The sequence below is a fragment of the Cibotium barometz genome, chromosome 34 (assembly GCF_041138505.1).
Source record: "Cibotium barometz isolate CiBa-2024 chromosome 34, ASM4113850v1, whole genome shotgun sequence".
Classification (NCBI taxonomy): Eukaryota; Viridiplantae; Streptophyta; class Polypodiopsida; order Cyatheales; family Cibotiaceae; genus Cibotium; species Cibotium barometz.
The window spans coordinates 26892459-26909870 of NC_141079.1; the positions used below are offsets into that span (position 1 = coordinate 26892459).

General features: G+C 45.0%; 1 protein-coding gene across 2 annotated transcripts in view; it reads left to right on the forward strand.

Moving 5' to 3' along the window:
• The first annotated feature begins 3333 nt into the window (after positions 1 to 3333).
• The window catches only part of LOC147618847 (tubby-like F-box protein 6), a 53692-nt gene continuing 39613 nt past the window's right edge, over positions 3334 to 17412 (forward strand). Inside the window, exons 1-2 of one of the 2 annotated variants that reach the window (XM_086773929.1) lie at positions 3334 to 3943; positions 4071 to 4500. In XM_086773929.1, coding sequence (XP_086630055.1) covers positions 4129 to 4500 — 372 coding nt within the window. In that variant the 5' untranslated portion in view covers positions 3334 to 3943; positions 4071 to 4128. The remainder of the gene's footprint in view (positions 3944 to 4070; positions 4501 to 17412) is intronic. The other variant, XM_086773928.1, reaches the window with a different exon arrangement.

Consider the following 17412-nt stretch of genomic DNA (forward strand, 5'->3'; position numbering starts at 1 on the left):
GAGACAATACAAGGAATTTGATTTTATGAAAACCTTAATTTTTTTAAAAAACCTAAATTTATGTGAACTAATAGCTTTCTATAATATATTTTATGCTCTCTTCATGAGAGGCATCAAAACGGTCCATTCATGAGAGGCATCGAAGTGTAGGTGTGCATGTGGTTCTTATCCTTGTTTGTTTGCTTGTTTTTCTTTTTCTAAAGGTTTGGCCCATGAAAAAGCACCAACAACTAAAAATAATGGTTTGGTCCATGAAAGAGCACCAGCATTAAAGGTTCATGAAAGGGCACCAATAAGGTTTGGTCTATGAAAGAGCACCAACAGTTCAAAATCATCAAGCCAAACAAAAAGAAGGTAGTTGACACAAGAGGACACAAGCACTATAGGGTGTAGATAAGGCACAAGGAGGGAGGATTAAATTGCATGAATTTTAGTTCATTAAGATCGGTGCGTATGAAATGCAAGAATTTTAGTTTATGAAAATTGATGTATCAATACTTAAAGGTTAGCATTCAATCTTTGTCCATAATAAAAACTAGTGGGCAACCCATGCTTCGCACGTCTTTTGAGACTCTAAATTAAAATTCTACCAAACCTCCTCCTCCCCTTCCCGAACCTCTAAATTCTTGCCACGTGGTAGCTTTGTGAAACTCTTCCTTAAGATAATATAGAGAAGAGAGAAGGTTGGAATGTAGCTCTAATGTCTACCTCTTCTTTACATCTTGCGGGGCATGCATATACTCAAGGTCCTATAAATATAGTATGTCTAGCTTGGTATGAAAAAAAAAATTATAAAAATATAGCTAGAATGTCATGAAAGGCAGCTTTTAGAGTTTGCATAAAAAAAAAACCTATATATCATAGGAGTGAGATAGCAACCGAGGGAATCAAATGCCCCTTTCATCACACTAATAACAATTATTTATTTAGAGAACCACATTTTGCTAGGTTTTTCTAGAAGAAAGAAGGTATTAGTGTGGATCAAGTCGTGCCTTTAAAAAACATAAAATTTGGAGGAGGCATATCTATCTAAATTAGGTTCTGAATGAAGAATATATATGGGTAGTATCAAGAATGGATTTTTTATGAACAAACTTTGATTTTATTTATTTTTTTGCTGGGTGAAAATAATTATATATATTAGAAATAAATCTGTCCACATAACAAAACGATCCTCCAACCACCAACAATGAGGTGACAGCCCAAGTGGTAAAGGTGCTTGACTAGTGCTACAGGTGGGTGCCTCTATGAGTGTATGGGTGGGTGCCTCTGCAAGTATGGGAGGATCTTGGGCCTAAGGCTAGTTGGGGAAAAAAAGGATCCTCCAACCATTACACCAAGAGTTGGGAAAGCCATACAACATACTCTCATGAGTAGAAGAGTAACAACATTTTGCTAGGGACCTACCCTTATAAAATATCTACATATATATAATAATGGAGCCAAAAGCTAGCATTATAGTATTGATTATGAAAAACTAGAAGGATTCAATACTCCTCCCAAGAACTACCACACCTAACTTCTCACGACTCTTGTAAGTGATATGTTGTGTTTACCAAGCAGATGTCCTAACTAATATACTTGCTTCACTTTTTATGTTGAATATCTAATCATTAGGATAAATCTTGATTTATATTATTCAAATTTCTCACATGAAAGAATCCTAAGGATAATTCAAACAACCCATATCTTCAAGCATGCCTACTTGAAGGAGCAAATAGCCTAGAATCCAAATGGGTGCAAGGACATTCTTAGTGTTATGGTAATCAAGGTTGTCACCTTGTTTGTCGAGGTATGCGAGGAGGAAAAGAAATCAAATGTACAATAAAATGACCTCACATAGTCTAAGGAAAGAAGTTGGTAGAGCATGAAATATATATATATACCTAGATGAATCGAGGAATATGCCCAAATTCATCTTTTAGGAATGTGCATGTTATATACTCATGGTAGTCAACCCACAAGACTATATAACTATCAACTCCATTATGCATAGTATGGACTAGATATTATGACACCCCCACTAATGTCATTAGTGCCCAATAGTGGGTGTAGAACTCTGTATCAAGATATGCTCTCTCTTTCTCTCTCTCTCTCTCTCTCTCACACACACACACACACACACACACACACACACACACACACACACACACATACACACAAAAGAGCATATATTCACACAAAGCCCTTTGTACTGAGTTTCTGTCAAACCTTCGGAGATGCAGGACAGACTCAACCATAATGAAGCCTAACACTAAGGGAAGTAGCAAATAAGTAGTTGATAAGGCAAATGCACCGCTAAAGATAGAAAGAACAAGCACAATATCAATTGGCGCAACTAGGACGAAAACTTCACAATGTGAAATTTGCATGTCCACTAATACGGCTGAATTATATACCTAGATGAATCCAGGAACATGCCCAAATTCACCTTTTAGGAACGTGCATGTTATATACTCATGGTAGTCAACCCACAAGACTATATAACTATCAACTCCATTATACATAGTATGGACTAGATACTATGACATCCCCACTAACGTCATCAGTGCCCAATAGTGGGTGTAGAACTATGTATCAGGATATGCTCTCACACACGCACTCCCCCCCCCCCCCACACACACACACAAGAAATTTGTATCTATGTTTTATTGCCATGTTAGCAATACATACATGTAGACACTCATTGATACACATTGGTTTGTATATGCACATCAACAAATTATCAGTAAAACAAAAAGAATTAAGGAAAATATACACACATTTAGTGTGGTAGCACACCCCTTGCTGAGATTGTGTGGTGAGCACAAATTTAGAACTCGTTGCAATTGCCTTAACTTTTGATAGCGCGATCACATGCCGAACGTTGTAGTTAGTTGGCAATCGATTTGATTTTTAAGTTCTTCGATTGTCCCACTTCAACACCAAGTGCAATTTTCAAGTGTAGGCTCATGGGGCTTTTAAGAATAGGCCTGCAAGCACTTTTCCTTTTGTCATGATGCATTGCACTCTCATTTATCATGAGAGTTTGAATTAGTTAGTTAGAACCGATGGCAAATCCCCCTTGAGAGGGGATCAAGGATGATTTTTGACGAGCTGGGTCACCTTTCAAAATGACAAGTTTGGTAGAAACAATGCCTGTTTTTTTTCAAAAGTTATCTTATTTTTTGACGGTCACTTAAAATAACTGGCTGTGTTTACGAACAAATTTTTTTAAAAAATGGGCACGACGCTGTCGAAAAGCAACCTCGGGGGGCTTATGTGTACAAGCTTTGAGGTGCGAGACACATCCATCCATGATCCATGAAGCAAAATTTGAAGTCCTTTGAGTGAATTTACCTGCATGGTCATCTTGTCTTGAAAAGAATGAGCAAGAAGCTGGTAAACGTTCCAGCGGATCTCGAGGCAGAGATTAACTGGAAGTGAGATAAGATTAAAGTCCAGAAAAGTGACACTGGCGTTCTCTCTCTTCTCTCTCTCTCTGACCCGGCAACCCACATCCGCCCAACCCCTTCTCTTTCCGATCTGGTTGTTGGATCTTCCTCGTTAGCAGCAGATCTGATATGGGTCTGCACGAAAAAGCCCATTCGCCTTCTGAAATGGTCCCTCCTGTGAAGCTTTTTGCAGAGAAATGGCTGCCCTTTCAGCAGTACCGGCCCTTTCTCTAAAAGTCGAGGGGCAAAAGGCCCAATTTCTTTACGAAACGAAGGCCACGTTGCTGCTCTTGTCTGTGGGTTTTCTTCATTTCTCGAGCTCCGATCAGCATTTTTTTCTCCTCTCTAGCTTTCTTGTTGCAGTCCTGCATTTAAGTTTTCAGCGGATTCTTTATTGTACAAAAGAAGACAGTTTTCAGATGCTCAGGTAATGCCGCTTTAGCTGCATCATCCGTCACTGCAGACCTCTCTATACATCAATGGCTGAAGGTGAGAGGCTTCACAAAGAGGTAAGATTCTGCAACTGTACAACTTAGAGTTTTTAAGTGTTCAACTATTCTGAGGTTTTCTGCGTTTTGTGAAAATTGACTGAGACTTTCTTCACATTAATGTATTCCATTGTCTTCTTGGCATCAGATTTAGGGTCACTTTCTGTTTGGGCATTGCATTCGGTGCAGCATTATCACTGGTTCAGATGCCTATGAAAGGGTTAATCCGTGAGTTTCAAGATGTGAAAGGTGGGTTTGGAAGCATATCAAGAAGAAGCCTCGATGCAAGGGCATCCCAGTTTCAAAGGACTTGGTCACACAGTGCAATATATGATGAGAGAGCATACAACAAAGCTGACGCTGTGCACATCCAGCAGCAGAGCTGCTGGGCCAGTATGCCCCCGGAGCTGCTAAGGGACATCATCCAAAGAATTGAAGAGAGTGAAAGCACCTGGCCTTCAAGGAAGGATGTTGTTGCCTGTGCTTCGGTATGCAGAGCTTGGAGGGATATTACCAAAGACATTGTCAAGACACCCGAACGGTCTGGAAAGTTGACGTTTCCTATATCTGTCAAGCAGGTGATTGTGCTCATTTCGCTTCGAGTGTAATTGTTGTAATCCATGCACTTTTGTGTGTGTGTGTGTGTGTGTGTGTGTTGGAAGAGGGGGGGGGGACTTCTTGGCCCTTGGTGCTTTGTGTTGTGAGAGGTTTTGCAGTTAAGGCTACCAGTTTGCGCGGGCATAGCCCTTACAAGGTGGGGTGGTCACTAGCACACTCCAAATAATACACATTAAAATCCAATCCCCATATGGAATCAACACATTTCACACATCGTAAGCGTTATTTCCCACTTCCTTGTTAAGATATGTGTAAGGTGGTGTTGGTCACCCAAGACAGGGTGTGCTCGACTGTAATTTAATCAAGGTCCTCTTCTTTCAAGCATTCTTTGTTGAGTGTCCAGTTGGATAGTCATTGTTAAGTGCTCTGGGCTTGATACAATTACAGCATGCTGGTTTACACGTTTGTGTTTTCACACCGCTGCAGTGAAGCTTCTTTCACAGTCATGTCATGCCTTGCTCTCTTTGTTGATTTTCAAATCCCCCTGCAGCCCCCCCACCCCCTGGCGCTTCCTCCTTTTCTTTGTAGGGGGGATATGTGGGTGGATTAGTCACCTTTTTTGCAGTTAAGGCACCTCCAATAAAAGGCCATGTTTGGTCAAGTATCCAAGGTGTTTCATGTGAGGCTAGAAAACAATCTAGTCAATTTCTCTGGTTGGCTCTTCACCTCAGTCTGCCTATGGGGAATCATTATGTCTTGCTGGCCTGAAGTTTTGGTGCTTATAAAACTTCCTACTGCCCTGACTGGAGTGTTTGGTGTTTTTTTTTGGGGGGGGGGGGGGGGGGGAGGGAAGGGCACATATTATCTACGGTTTGGAAGTTCAAACCTCTTTATGTCGTCTAAGGAGGTTGTGGATATGTAGTTGGTGGGTAGAAGGTTGCCGCTTCGTGGTCGGGGGCGTCTGGCTCTCGATATAAGTCGAGCTTGCTCTCTAGTCACCCCTTCAGTGCTAGAGGTCGAGGGCACTCGGATCAAAGCGGGCGCACACACATGGACATGGCTAATCTCATAGCTAATCCTTGATAAGGCAGTAGTCTTAGGGTAGATTTAGGGCACTAGCAGGCTGAGGCAGGGAAGAAGCAGGTCCACAAGCATCACCATGGCCCAGCCTATAACCAGCCCACACATATGTTAGGGTTAATGCCCGCCGGAGAGAGAGAGAGAGAGAGAGAGAGAGAGAGAGAGAGAGAGAGAGAGAGAGAGAGAGAGAGAGAGAGAGAGAGCTGTATTAACGTCTACTAGAGGCTGAACTCGATCTCTGAGACAAATCAATGTACAACTGTCGATGTCCTCTGGATGTCCAGAAAAAAAGGACAAAACGAACTTGAAATAAACTATGAAAGTACTGAGCTAGTGGGGGGGTGTGATGGATGGAGCACTACTGCGAGAGGCTCAGTATGCAACCTATATGCGTAGGGTATACAAGAATGCAATGTAGATCTGTCTAGCTCCAACCAGTACCATAATGGGGGTGTAATATGTGATACATAGGCGATGGCGAGGCAAAAATAGCTTGGAGCATGATTTCCGGGTGTGTGTAAGTGAGTGAGCCGCTCCTGGATATGGTGTTGATGTCGAGCCCGTATCTCTGTGATCTCCCTCTAATGTAGTCTGGGAGTTTGGTAGCCTGGTGCTCTCGGTCTCCGTCTGGCTCGGAGGTCCGCAGCGTGCTGAAGTGTAACCCCCTCCTGTGGCAGGGTAGGCACTGGGATAGATCTCTGGAAGAAATCAGTGAGCTGGAGTTGTCGCCCACCTCTCCCTGTGGTATGAGTCCGTAGCAGTCTCTCTCTGGCGCTGTGTCTCTAGCAAGAACTGACCAAATCTGCGCTGGTCTGTGGACTCCATGATGTGGCGGAGTGAGGGATGTCCACTGAAGATGGTGTATCTCTCTCTAATGACACTATATGCTCTGCATCTGCATACATAATGCTCCTCACTCTCAACCTCCTCTTGGCATAGTCTGCATATCCTCTTTGCTCTGGGGATCCGTGCTGCCCTACTTGCCTCAATCTCAAGCTGGTGTGATGACACTGTGAGCTGGCCAATCGCCACTCGGGCATTGTGAGGCATGTACACATCCATATATCCGGGTCGTTGAGTGAATCCATCCGTTGAGATACGCATAAACTGATCTTTGTAGTATAGCATCTTCGGCGGTAGAGGCTGATTGGGTGTAATCCAAGTCTCCTGAGTGTATCGCTGCAACAAATCCTGCCGGAGGACTCTGTTCCTCTCACTGTGAGAGAGCTGGATGTGTGGTGCATGTATATCATATTGGAAAGGTGGCAGGTGACCTATGCTGAGACCATGCTGAGTGAGCCACTGTATCATCTGTGAAAACCATGATCTCCTATCTCCACTCTCTGTGAGCTGCCTGGATGTCTCAAAAGCTCTATGTGAGTCGATCTGATGTCATATCTCTGATCCTTTGTATGAAGCAGATCGTTTGGAAGAGAGCCTCTACTAGCATAGGAGGTGCAACAAACTCCGCTCGGACAATGTCATGTGGGAGAGGGTTTGCTGCGGATCATCCGTGAGAGCATGAGAATCTGAGGCCTCTCTATCTGAGACCATGTGGAGGTGGCGAGCCCAGGTGCCCATACTGTTGCAGCATACATAAAAGCAGGGGTGACTAGTGTGTCAAACAACCACCCCTTCGTGCGGGGCTCCTGGAAGTGTGCCTGGTGACATTGTCTCTCTAGCATGGCCAGAGCTACATACCCTCGTGTGAGTCTATCTGTCATGTGCAGTGTGTATCTACCGTGTGCTACACGCACGCAAGACTAGCTTCGAGGTTTGGGGAAGCTTGGAGCTAGGCAGGCTGAGTTAGGGATAGACTAACGGGCGGGCGCCCAAGTGTGGACGCTTGATGACCGGCCAAGAGCCTATAAAAGGGTGGCCAAGGTTAGTCATTAGTGATATAGAGTCTCGCGTGATTTGTGAGAGCTCTATGGTCTGGAGCCTGGATCTAGTGCAGACGTGCACCTGCTTTATGCAGCCAAGGCTGGCAGCAATCTCGAGGCCCACGAGAGTAGCTTCGTGGCGGTATGGGACGTCGTGAGGTAGAGATTGGTTGGTATGTCAACCTAGTTAGCTCAGCTCGTGGCTCGGTGGGGACAGCCAAGATTGTGGGCTTGCCCACGGCTGTCATGGTTGGGAGGTGAGTCAGGCCTGCACCCCCTTCTTGTTTATTTGTTTGTTTGCAGGTTTCGAGTCTCGAACCAGGAGCGTTCTACGAGGAGATCCAGTGGGGATTTGACAGTGGTATCAGAGCGTGCCTCGTGAATGAGCAAGTCGGTAGGTAGAGAAGATGAGGTCGAAGAAAGGTATGTGTTCAAGAAGCTTGCTGTTTTATTTATGCATATTGCTGTTTTTTCAGATAGTATGTGCTTTTTCATCAAAGAAACCCGTGATGACGGTGTAGGTAGATGGTAGGGTTGTTTGCTTTGCAAGAAGGCGGCTGAAGATTCTTGTGCAGTCGCATGAACAAGTCGTGTGAGAAAACAGAAAAAAAAAGCACGTTTGCTTTTGGTTGAACGCGAGAGGGAGAGCGAGCGAGAGATGCGCAGATGGGATTGTTGGCAGTTGTGTGCTGGTCGTGGACTACAAGCTGTTGAAGTCGGCCAGGCCTATGCATGAAGTCGGCTAGGTCTATGTAGGCAGTTGGCTAGGCCTACGCGGGCAGGCGCCCAGGCCTACGTAGGGGCCAGGCTGGCAGGTGCCCAGGCCTTCGCCATCTTGTGGCCAGGCCTACGCGAGGCCGGTGCAGGCGCAGGCAGAAGCGAAAGCACCACGGTGCGACGGCAGCAGGCAGCCATGCATATCTGAGCGTAGGCGGCACCGGCAGACACGAAAGCGCCTGTAGCTCGGTCGGTGACGGCAGTAGCGTAGGTGACGAGAGCAGCAGGCAAGCGTGCTAATTCCAAGGGGGGGGGAATTAGAAAAAGCATTCGCCGATTTGGGTGCTTTCGTAAACACAAAAGCAAAAGCTCAAGTTGCTTTTGGGGAAGGTTATATAAACCCCTTAAGTGGGCTTCTTGCCACACATCTCTCAAGTTTTCAAGCTCTCAAGCTCTCAAGTTTCCTCGCACTTTTATTGTGCAAAGATCGAAATTTCTCTCCACTTGCCCTCTTCAAGATGTCGACCCAAGAATCAGAGTTGGAGCCCCTTGTCGACGAACGCAAAGGCTTTGCCGGCTACGGAAGATACCAATGCTGATCTTTTTGACGATTATGTGTCAAAATCTGATTTCCAAGAGTTCAAAGTAGCTCTCGAAGCTTCTTCTCTTCGGAACGTCAGGCACAAATCGCCGCCTAGATGCAAGCTTTGCAAAACTCCATCTCTCTCTTGACCACTACCCTATCTACTCTCTCGGGTATGGATACCTTGGCCTATGCTTTAGGCCCCAACATTACTCCGGAACAGTTCGGGGGTGAGCAAAAGCAGCGTACCAAGGAGATCGTGGACACTTGGCTACATAAGTGGCAGGTCCATTTTCAGTTTCATCCATATGATGATGGAAAAAAGATCGGTTAGCAGCAGGTTTCCTCTTAGGCAAAGCTTTGCTTTGGTGGAAGGAACTCAACCCTAAGCCAACAACTTGGGCACAATTTGAAGACGTCTTCAAGAAGGAATTCCTCAAGAAAGAGGATGATTATGATGTTGTTGCCCGGTTTACCGCTTTGACCATGACCTCGCAGCACCTCACTTATGAGGTCTACCTCCAGAAGTTTAGGGACTTGTAGATGAAAGCTACAAAGATGGATCCCATTACTCTTTTGGGGTTCTTCGTAGCTGGTTTACCAGACTCATACCGTTTACAGGTTAAAAATAACAAATGCAAAACATTGGACGAGGCTATTCATTCAGCTCGTATCTATGACGATACAATGGTCTCTTCCAAGTCTAAACCCGCTACCGAGCAGGGGAACAAGCATAAAAGAAAGTTCTCCGCACCTATGGCTAACACGATTGAAGGAAAGTTTTCGGACCAACCTTCGAAGAATTCAAGTTCGACACCAGCGAAGAAGAAACGACTACTTAAGGTTTTAAAGCTCAAGAAGGAGGGACGTTGTTTTATCTGCGAAGAAAAAGGACACATGCGTAACGAGTGCTCGAAGCAAAAGGGTGCAAAGACCAACGCAGGACCCAAGCCAAAGGCAGCTAACCAGTTGTCTTTGACAGGTACGTCAGTTACTGTACTTTCTCGCCCTAGTTCATGTTCTGATTGTTTGTTCAACTCTAAAGTTTTTGGCTTGCATGATCTTCTCGGAGTTTATGGAAAAGTGAATGGCCATAGAATCCACATTCTTCTAGACCCTGGCAGCTCACACAATTTTGTTAACTACAAACTTTTGCAGAAATTGAGTCTTGATACTACACCCAGCGATCATACCTATGAGGTACGTCTACCTGCGGGAAGGCAAGTATGGGATCGAAAGGTGGAGATACTACCAATCCAGATTCAGGACTACAAAGATACTCTGGAATGCTATGTTATGCACCTAGAAAATGTAGACTTGTTATTAGGGATTGAGTGGTTTAAGACTCTTCAAGTCCAGATAGATTGGTCTAGTCATATTTTTTCTTTTCAGTATAGGAACACCCAGTATAGTATTTCAGGTGATTGTATACATCCCTCTCAGGGACCTCTTGTAAAAACAGTTGATTTTGAAAATATAATGGATTCTTCTTTGTATACCGCTTTCCATTGTGTATTGATTCCACTTTCTTCATTTCTCGTACCTTCCATGGATGTCAATGAATTAAGTGTGGTTGAAAGTAAAGAATTACAGAAGATACTTGATTTGTTTCAAGATGTATTTCCTAAGGAACTGCCATCGGGTTTACCACCTGAAAGGGCAGTAGATCATCGTATTGACTTGATCCCTGGTGCTCATCCTGTCAGTATTCCACCTTACAGGATGAGCCAAGCTGAGAAAGATGAGTTGGCAAAACAACTCGAAGATTATTTGAGGATGGGCCAGATCCGTCCAAGTAAATCACCTTGGGGTGCACTGTGTTGCTTAGGAGAAAGAAGGACAACACCTGGAGAATGTGTATAGATTACAAGAGATTGAACAAGCTGACAATTAAGAACCGTTATTCTCTCCCTAGATCAGATGACCTGATTGACCGGTTAGCAGCAGCGAAATATTTCACGAAGATGGATTTACGTACTTGGCATTAGATACGTATTCATGAAAGGCATGTCGAAAGAACCGCCTTTCGAACTAGGTATGGCCATTACGAGTTTCTCGTATTACCTTTTGGGTTAACCAATGCTCCAACCACTTTCCAGCAAATGATGAACGATCTTTTTCGTGAATATTTTGGGAAATTTGTGGTGGTGTTCCTGGATGACATTTTGATATATAGTCGTACTCTTGAGGATCATGTTAGACACCTCACGATTGTCTTATCTATTTTAAGACAGAATCGACTATATGCTAAATTAAGTAAATGTGAGTTTTTTATGACAGAAATCATTTACTTGGGACACAAGATCACTAGAGATGGATTGAGCATTGACTATGATCGAGTTCAGAAGGTTCTGGATTGGCCTATACCGCGAACAGTGAAACAACTTCGTTCTTTTCTTGGTTTTGTTGTTTTTCTTTGGAAATTTGTGTGGGAGTACTCTCAGCTCACACTACCGATGACCGACTTGTTGAAAGGTCGTGGACGTAAGTCAAATCAGCCTATCACTTGGAATAACGATTTGGATATGGCCTTCAGACTTTTGAAAGGTAAAGTCAAGGAAGCATCTATCTTAGCATTACCTGATCCTAGTCGGCCTTATGTTCTTGAAAGTGATGCCAGTGACTATGCCATCGGGGCTGCTCTATTTCAAGATGGTAGACCTGTTGCTTTTGAAAGTAAAAAGCTAGACGACACTCAATCTCGTTGGCCAACCCTTGAGAAAGAGCTTTATGCTGTGATTCATGCTCTTAAGGTTTGGAGACATTATTTATATGGCTCCAAGTTTGTGGTATTGACTGATCATCAGTCAATCAAGTATGTGTGTGATGCGGATGATTTGGAGGAAGGAAAGCTCGTTGGGCTGAGTTAATGCAAGATTTTGATTTTGAGATTCGTTATCGAAAAGGGTCCATGAACAGTGTTGCAGATGCGCTTAGTCGAATTAGAGAGGTGAATACTTTGTCGTTCACTGAGATTTCTACTGACTTATTTCAGTCATTGAGAGGGCTTTGCAGGATTGATAGTTATTTTGGTCCATTTTGGCAGAAGATCCAGGACGGGAGCTCATTGATTGACCAAGACTCAATGACTTAGCAGTCTACTGTTCAGGCTGCACGCGGCTAGTGGATGATTCAGAATGGTTTACTATTCCTTAATGACAAAATTTGTGTACCACAGATCCCGGACATTAGGTCCAAGATTCTTAAGGAGTGTCACGACGCCCCTTCTGCTGGACATCCTGGGGTACACAGGACGCTATCGTTAGTGAAACACCCTTTTTATTGGCCAAAGATGAAAGGGTATGTAGAAGATTATGTTCTCAAGTGTCAAGTTTGTCAAGCAAATAAAGCTGAACGCTTTAGACAGGCTGGGTTGTTGCATTCTTTGCAAATCAGGTTTTCCCAAGGTTCATTGTAAGTCCCCTCTGTGTGCAGAAGTCATCGAGTGCATGGAGATGATGCTGTAGTCCCATCTGCGACTCAGAGACCAAAATAATATCATCTGCATATAACATAATGTGGACTGTAGTACCTGAGATGTCTACCCCGTCCCCACCACCGTGAACAATGAAGTCAGCAACCTCATCAGTGTATAGCCCAAATAGTGTAGGAGAGAGTGGGCATCCTTGCTTCACACCTATGGTGCTAGCAATAACATCAGATAGCCCCCCGGGGCATCGTATGCGTCCGAGGACCTGCTCATATAAAGCATAGATGCCCCAGACCATCTCTGATGGGATCCCCAATGACTGGAGACGCTGGAAGAGTCTCTCCCGTGGCACCGTGTCAAATGCTTTGTGGAAATCCACAAAGCAGCAATATAATCTCCTCTCTCGCGCCGTAGCTTGATCAATCAGACATCTCAAAGTGAATATATGGTCAATAGTGAAGAAAGTTTGTCGGAATCCAGCCTGCCCAAGTGCTCGCAGTCCCTCCTCCTCTGCATAAGAGCTCAACTCTGCCTCGAGCACTCGCCATAAAGTTTGGCCAATGTATGACCAATCATGATAGTCCTGTAGTTGCTGGGGTCTATCATGTCTCCCGCTTTGTGGAGAGGCACGATGGTGTGCATAGTCCACTTAGCTGGTAAGCCCTCCACTAGTGCCCTATTAAAGAGGTGAGCAACAAAGGGTGCCAGTGTGTCAGCTGCATAAATAAGATGCTCACTCTGTATACCTGTGTGGTCAGCCGATCTCCCATGCTGTAACCGGCGGATAGCTCTCTCTACCATCGAGGCGGTAGAGAGAGAGAGAGAGAGAGAGAGAGAGAGAGAGAGAGAGAGAGAGAGAGAGAGAGATTAACACTTAATGAAGATCAATGAGAGTTTGGCAATAGACTTATACTGGAATGTAACGCGCGGAAGCTCTGGGTAGTCATCTTTCAGCCCTAAACACTCTTGAAGACCTTCTGATGCAAAAACGCACCATGATGCAAAAACGCAGGTAGAGAGAGAGTAGAGAGAGAGAGTGAGAAGTGCTGGAATTTCAGTATATACTATGGTACAAAAAGGTACAGATCTTTGCAGCCATGGGCTGCCTTCATAAAAAGGTTCCTAACCCTAAATTCTGTCCCCTATGGGACCTCCTATTGACTCACACCCCTAGTGGGTGGAATACCTAAGACATTGAGCAAGGGGGCTATTTATAGCCCCTTGGAATAATGATGAACTGGCCGACTGCTGGTCGGCCAGTTACAGCTTCATAAAATTCCCTTTTAATTCAGCCGACTGGATGTGCTCTTGTCCTTGATGCGCCTGCTGCTGCCACCTCTTCCTGACGTCAGCCGACATGCTTTCTGGTGCAGCCGACAGTCCCTATACTCAGCCGACTGTACCCTGGTTCTTCTCCACATCCAAACTGGCCACTTGTGCTCCAAGTTCTGCTCCATGTCCATCTTCTACTGGTTCATAATCTTTATCTGCTTGCCTCTTCTGGATCTAGCTCTGAGCATGTCCATGGCATCTGTGATGCACATGACATCCCCCTCTGCTAAACTTGATGACGGGAATCCAACCTGCTCTTGGATGACTGTCATCATCCCAATCCTGTTCCGAAGTCCCTCTGTCATCATCCATTCCTGGCAAACTTTTTCTCTGAAAATCCGATCTGTTCTCCAAACCACTCTGTCTCTGATGAAGATCTATGCATCTGGTCTTCCTCTAGTCCACAATCCGTTCCTGCCCTGACTCTGAACACCGTCTTGGTCTTCGTTCCTGGAACTGAGTCTGGCACTCTCACATCACCCTTGGAGGATCAACCTCCCTTGGGACCGTTCCCTTAGAACCCATCTGGCTCACGGAACTGCCATCCCCATCTGGCACTGTGGAACACCACCAACAAACCTCCTGGGAGTTCTTCCCGATCTGTGTTCCCGTGTACTTTCCTGTACCTTGGACCTGTACACCATCATCTGGGCTTCGAATCCGTGTACTTTCCTGTACCTTGGACCTGTACACCATCATCTGGGACTGAATCAATGTTTAGCTTTGCTGAGCCTGATGCTCTGATACCAATGTAACGCGCGGAAGCTCTGGGTAGTCATCTTTCAGCCCTAAACACTCTTGAAGACCTTCTGATGCAAAAACGCACCATGATGCAAAAACGCAGGTAGAGAGAGAGTAGAGAGAGAGAGTGAGAAGTGCTGGAATTTCAGTATATACTATGGTACAAAAAGGTACAGATCTTTGCAGCCATGGGCTGCCTTCATAAAAAGGTTCCTAACCCTAAATTCTGTCCCCTATGGGACCTCCTATTGACTCACACCCCTAGTGGGTGGAATACCTAAGACATTGAGCAAGGGGGCTATTTATAGCCCCTTGGAATAATGATGAACTGGCCGACTGCTGGTCGGCCAGTTACAGCTTCATAAAATTCCCTTTTAATTCAGCCGACTGGATGTGCTCTTGTCCTTGATGCGCCTGCTGCTGCCACCTCTTCCTGACGTCAGCCGACATGCTTTCTGGTGCAGCCGACAGTCCCTATACTCAGCCGACTGTACCCTGGTTCTTCTCCACATCCAAACTGGCCACTTGTGCTCCAAGTTCTGCTCCATGTCCATCTTCTACTGGTTCATAATCTTTATCTGCTTGCCTCTTCTGGATCTAGCTCTGAGCATGTCCATGGCATCTGTGATGCACATGACATGGAACATGTCTTGAATGCGGGGTATGATAGGAAAATTCCTCAACACCTTTTGAGGTTGCAAATCACTTCGGTAATGAGACTCCACTTTTCGGACATTGGGTTGCATCTTTGTTGGCACCCCTAAATAGCACACAATCATTGACACATGCATGTGTACGTTCGTAATCCATGTTAAGTGCCATCAATACTCTCCTAGCATGCGTTCTTGTGTTTGGCGTCTTGTTGTCGGAAGGAAGTCCATCCCCTTTCCTCTTGTCTAATACCTTTGTTCTTTCATTGTGTTCTTATTTTCTCTTCTTCTTGCATCCTCGTGACTTGCTTCTTGTTGATGTGTCATCTCTCTGTTTAGGTCCCTTGAAAAGTTCAAGTATTGTCTTTATTTTCATTCTCATTTTTGTCACCATTTGGCCACCCAAATGGTCCACCCTTGCTTTGTCATTATGTGTATACATTGGAGTAGCGTCCTGATAGAATGTGCAGCGAAAGAAGGGAAAGTGTAAACACGAGAGAGAGTGAGAGATGGAGAGAAAACACAGGTGAGAACCTGCTCTCAATATCATCATCCAAAGGAATACATGTCCCGAGCAAGAGGGGAGAAAGCCTCATATGCGAGGGATTGCAGCAAACAATGCTAAGCAAGCAGTGAAGAATGAGGGAGGCAAGCCAGCTATATATATGCCCACATGAAGGTAACCGACTAGGAAAGAGATCCTCCACGACTAGGGAAAAAAGCCCAAGACTCCATAAAATGGGGAATAATATGTGAAAACATATGTGAGGGGTGACCAGCCCCTCTAGCTAACATGGTCAGTCCTAGAGGCTAAAATAGGACACCAAACAGGAAGCCAGCAACAAGGAGATGATGCCTAACACCCCCTCAGCACCGGATGCTGAGTGAACTCCAAGAAGCCAGAGACACCATCCTTGATCAAAGATGAAAGACTGCAGAAACAGGTATCAAGAAAGCTCCACAAGCAATCTCCTCAGCAACTCAGCTACAAAAGTAACAAAACAAGCTGCTAGGTACACCGCTCCTCTAGAAGAAAACAACCATGTAGGTTGCGACATGCTGCTCCAAATAATGGTTCCAGACCCCAAGTGTAAGAACACTCCCCGAAGTCGAATGTCGTGTATCCAGCCTGGAGAAGGTATGAAAAACCTCATAACCAACCAAGATCAAATCCTCTAGATAATCAATCCTGGGAGAAGCAAACTGCTCCTCACTGGAACCCTCAAAAGAAAGAGTCAGTCTACTCCAACTTTGTACCAAGAGTAGCCAAATGCTGTACAAAAGCATCCTCTAAAAAGGTCGGCATCGCAAGATGTAAAGACTCGGGTCCATTTGCGCAAACTCCGTACCATGAGTTGCCCAATGCTGTACATAAGCACACTCCAGTAAGGTGGGCATCGCCAGACGAAAGGACTCCACATCTCCCTTTGAAAAAAAAGGTCGTCGGACTGGTACAAACCTGATTTTGATCCAAATCCAAAAAACTCTGGAAGTACCACTGTGCCCCAGGCACGGTTAGCAACCACAGATCCAAAGCATTCCACTGGGTCTAATAAATCATCCTCTAAAACAACAAACCTGCAAAACTAGCAGGGGGAGGGGCATCCGCAGAAGCATCACAAAGAGAGGCAGAGGTAGACTCCTCACAATGAGGAAGGGAAGCAGGAATATAAACTGCAGTCGTAACAAAGTCCTCAAAAACATCACTGATAGCAAAAGACTGTTCCATAAGTAGAATCAGATCCCAAGTATCAGCAAAAGACTGTTCCATAAGACTGTTCCATAAGTAGAATCAGATCCCAACAAATAAATGATCCATGTGAGAGGATCACACCTCAAGGGCAAAACACCCTCATTTCTTTGCAAACACTGCAAAGAACACAGGCTTGGACAAAATAAACTCTGCTCAAGATCTCTGAAAAGATCACTACTTTCCTCCAAAAGCTGTAAACTCTTGTCACAAAAGAAAGTCTCCATAGAAACAAAACAGCTTCCGAAATTGATCCTCAGGTGAAGTGGCTGGAGATGGGCCCTCTGTGAGTATAGAAAACTCTTGTGGGAAGCAAAAACGCAGCCAAAACACTGCTGTCCAACAAAAAGTAGCACTCCACCGCCAACAGAAGACAAGGAACATGAAGGAACCAGGAAACCGTGTAGGCTAGGAACAAAACACTGGTATAGATGCTGTCACCAATTGGCCGACCATTTGGTCCATCTCCAGATTTGTGTCTTGTTCACTTGAGGCCAGGCTGGTGTCTCACGTGAAGGGGCCAGTATTTTTTTTGCATAACATGGCCGGGAGCCAGATTGGTGCCACCCGTGTATGACCTGGATTGTGTTCTATCCATGGGATTGTCACGCCATGGAAGAGCCAGTATTTGTGCCGTGTCTTGCCTATGGGACTGTTACTCCATAGGGAGGCTCGTGCCTGGATCTGTGTCTTACCTATGGGATTGTCACTCCATAGGAAGACCGAGATTTATACTTTCTGTCGTGCCATTATTGTGCCCGACAGG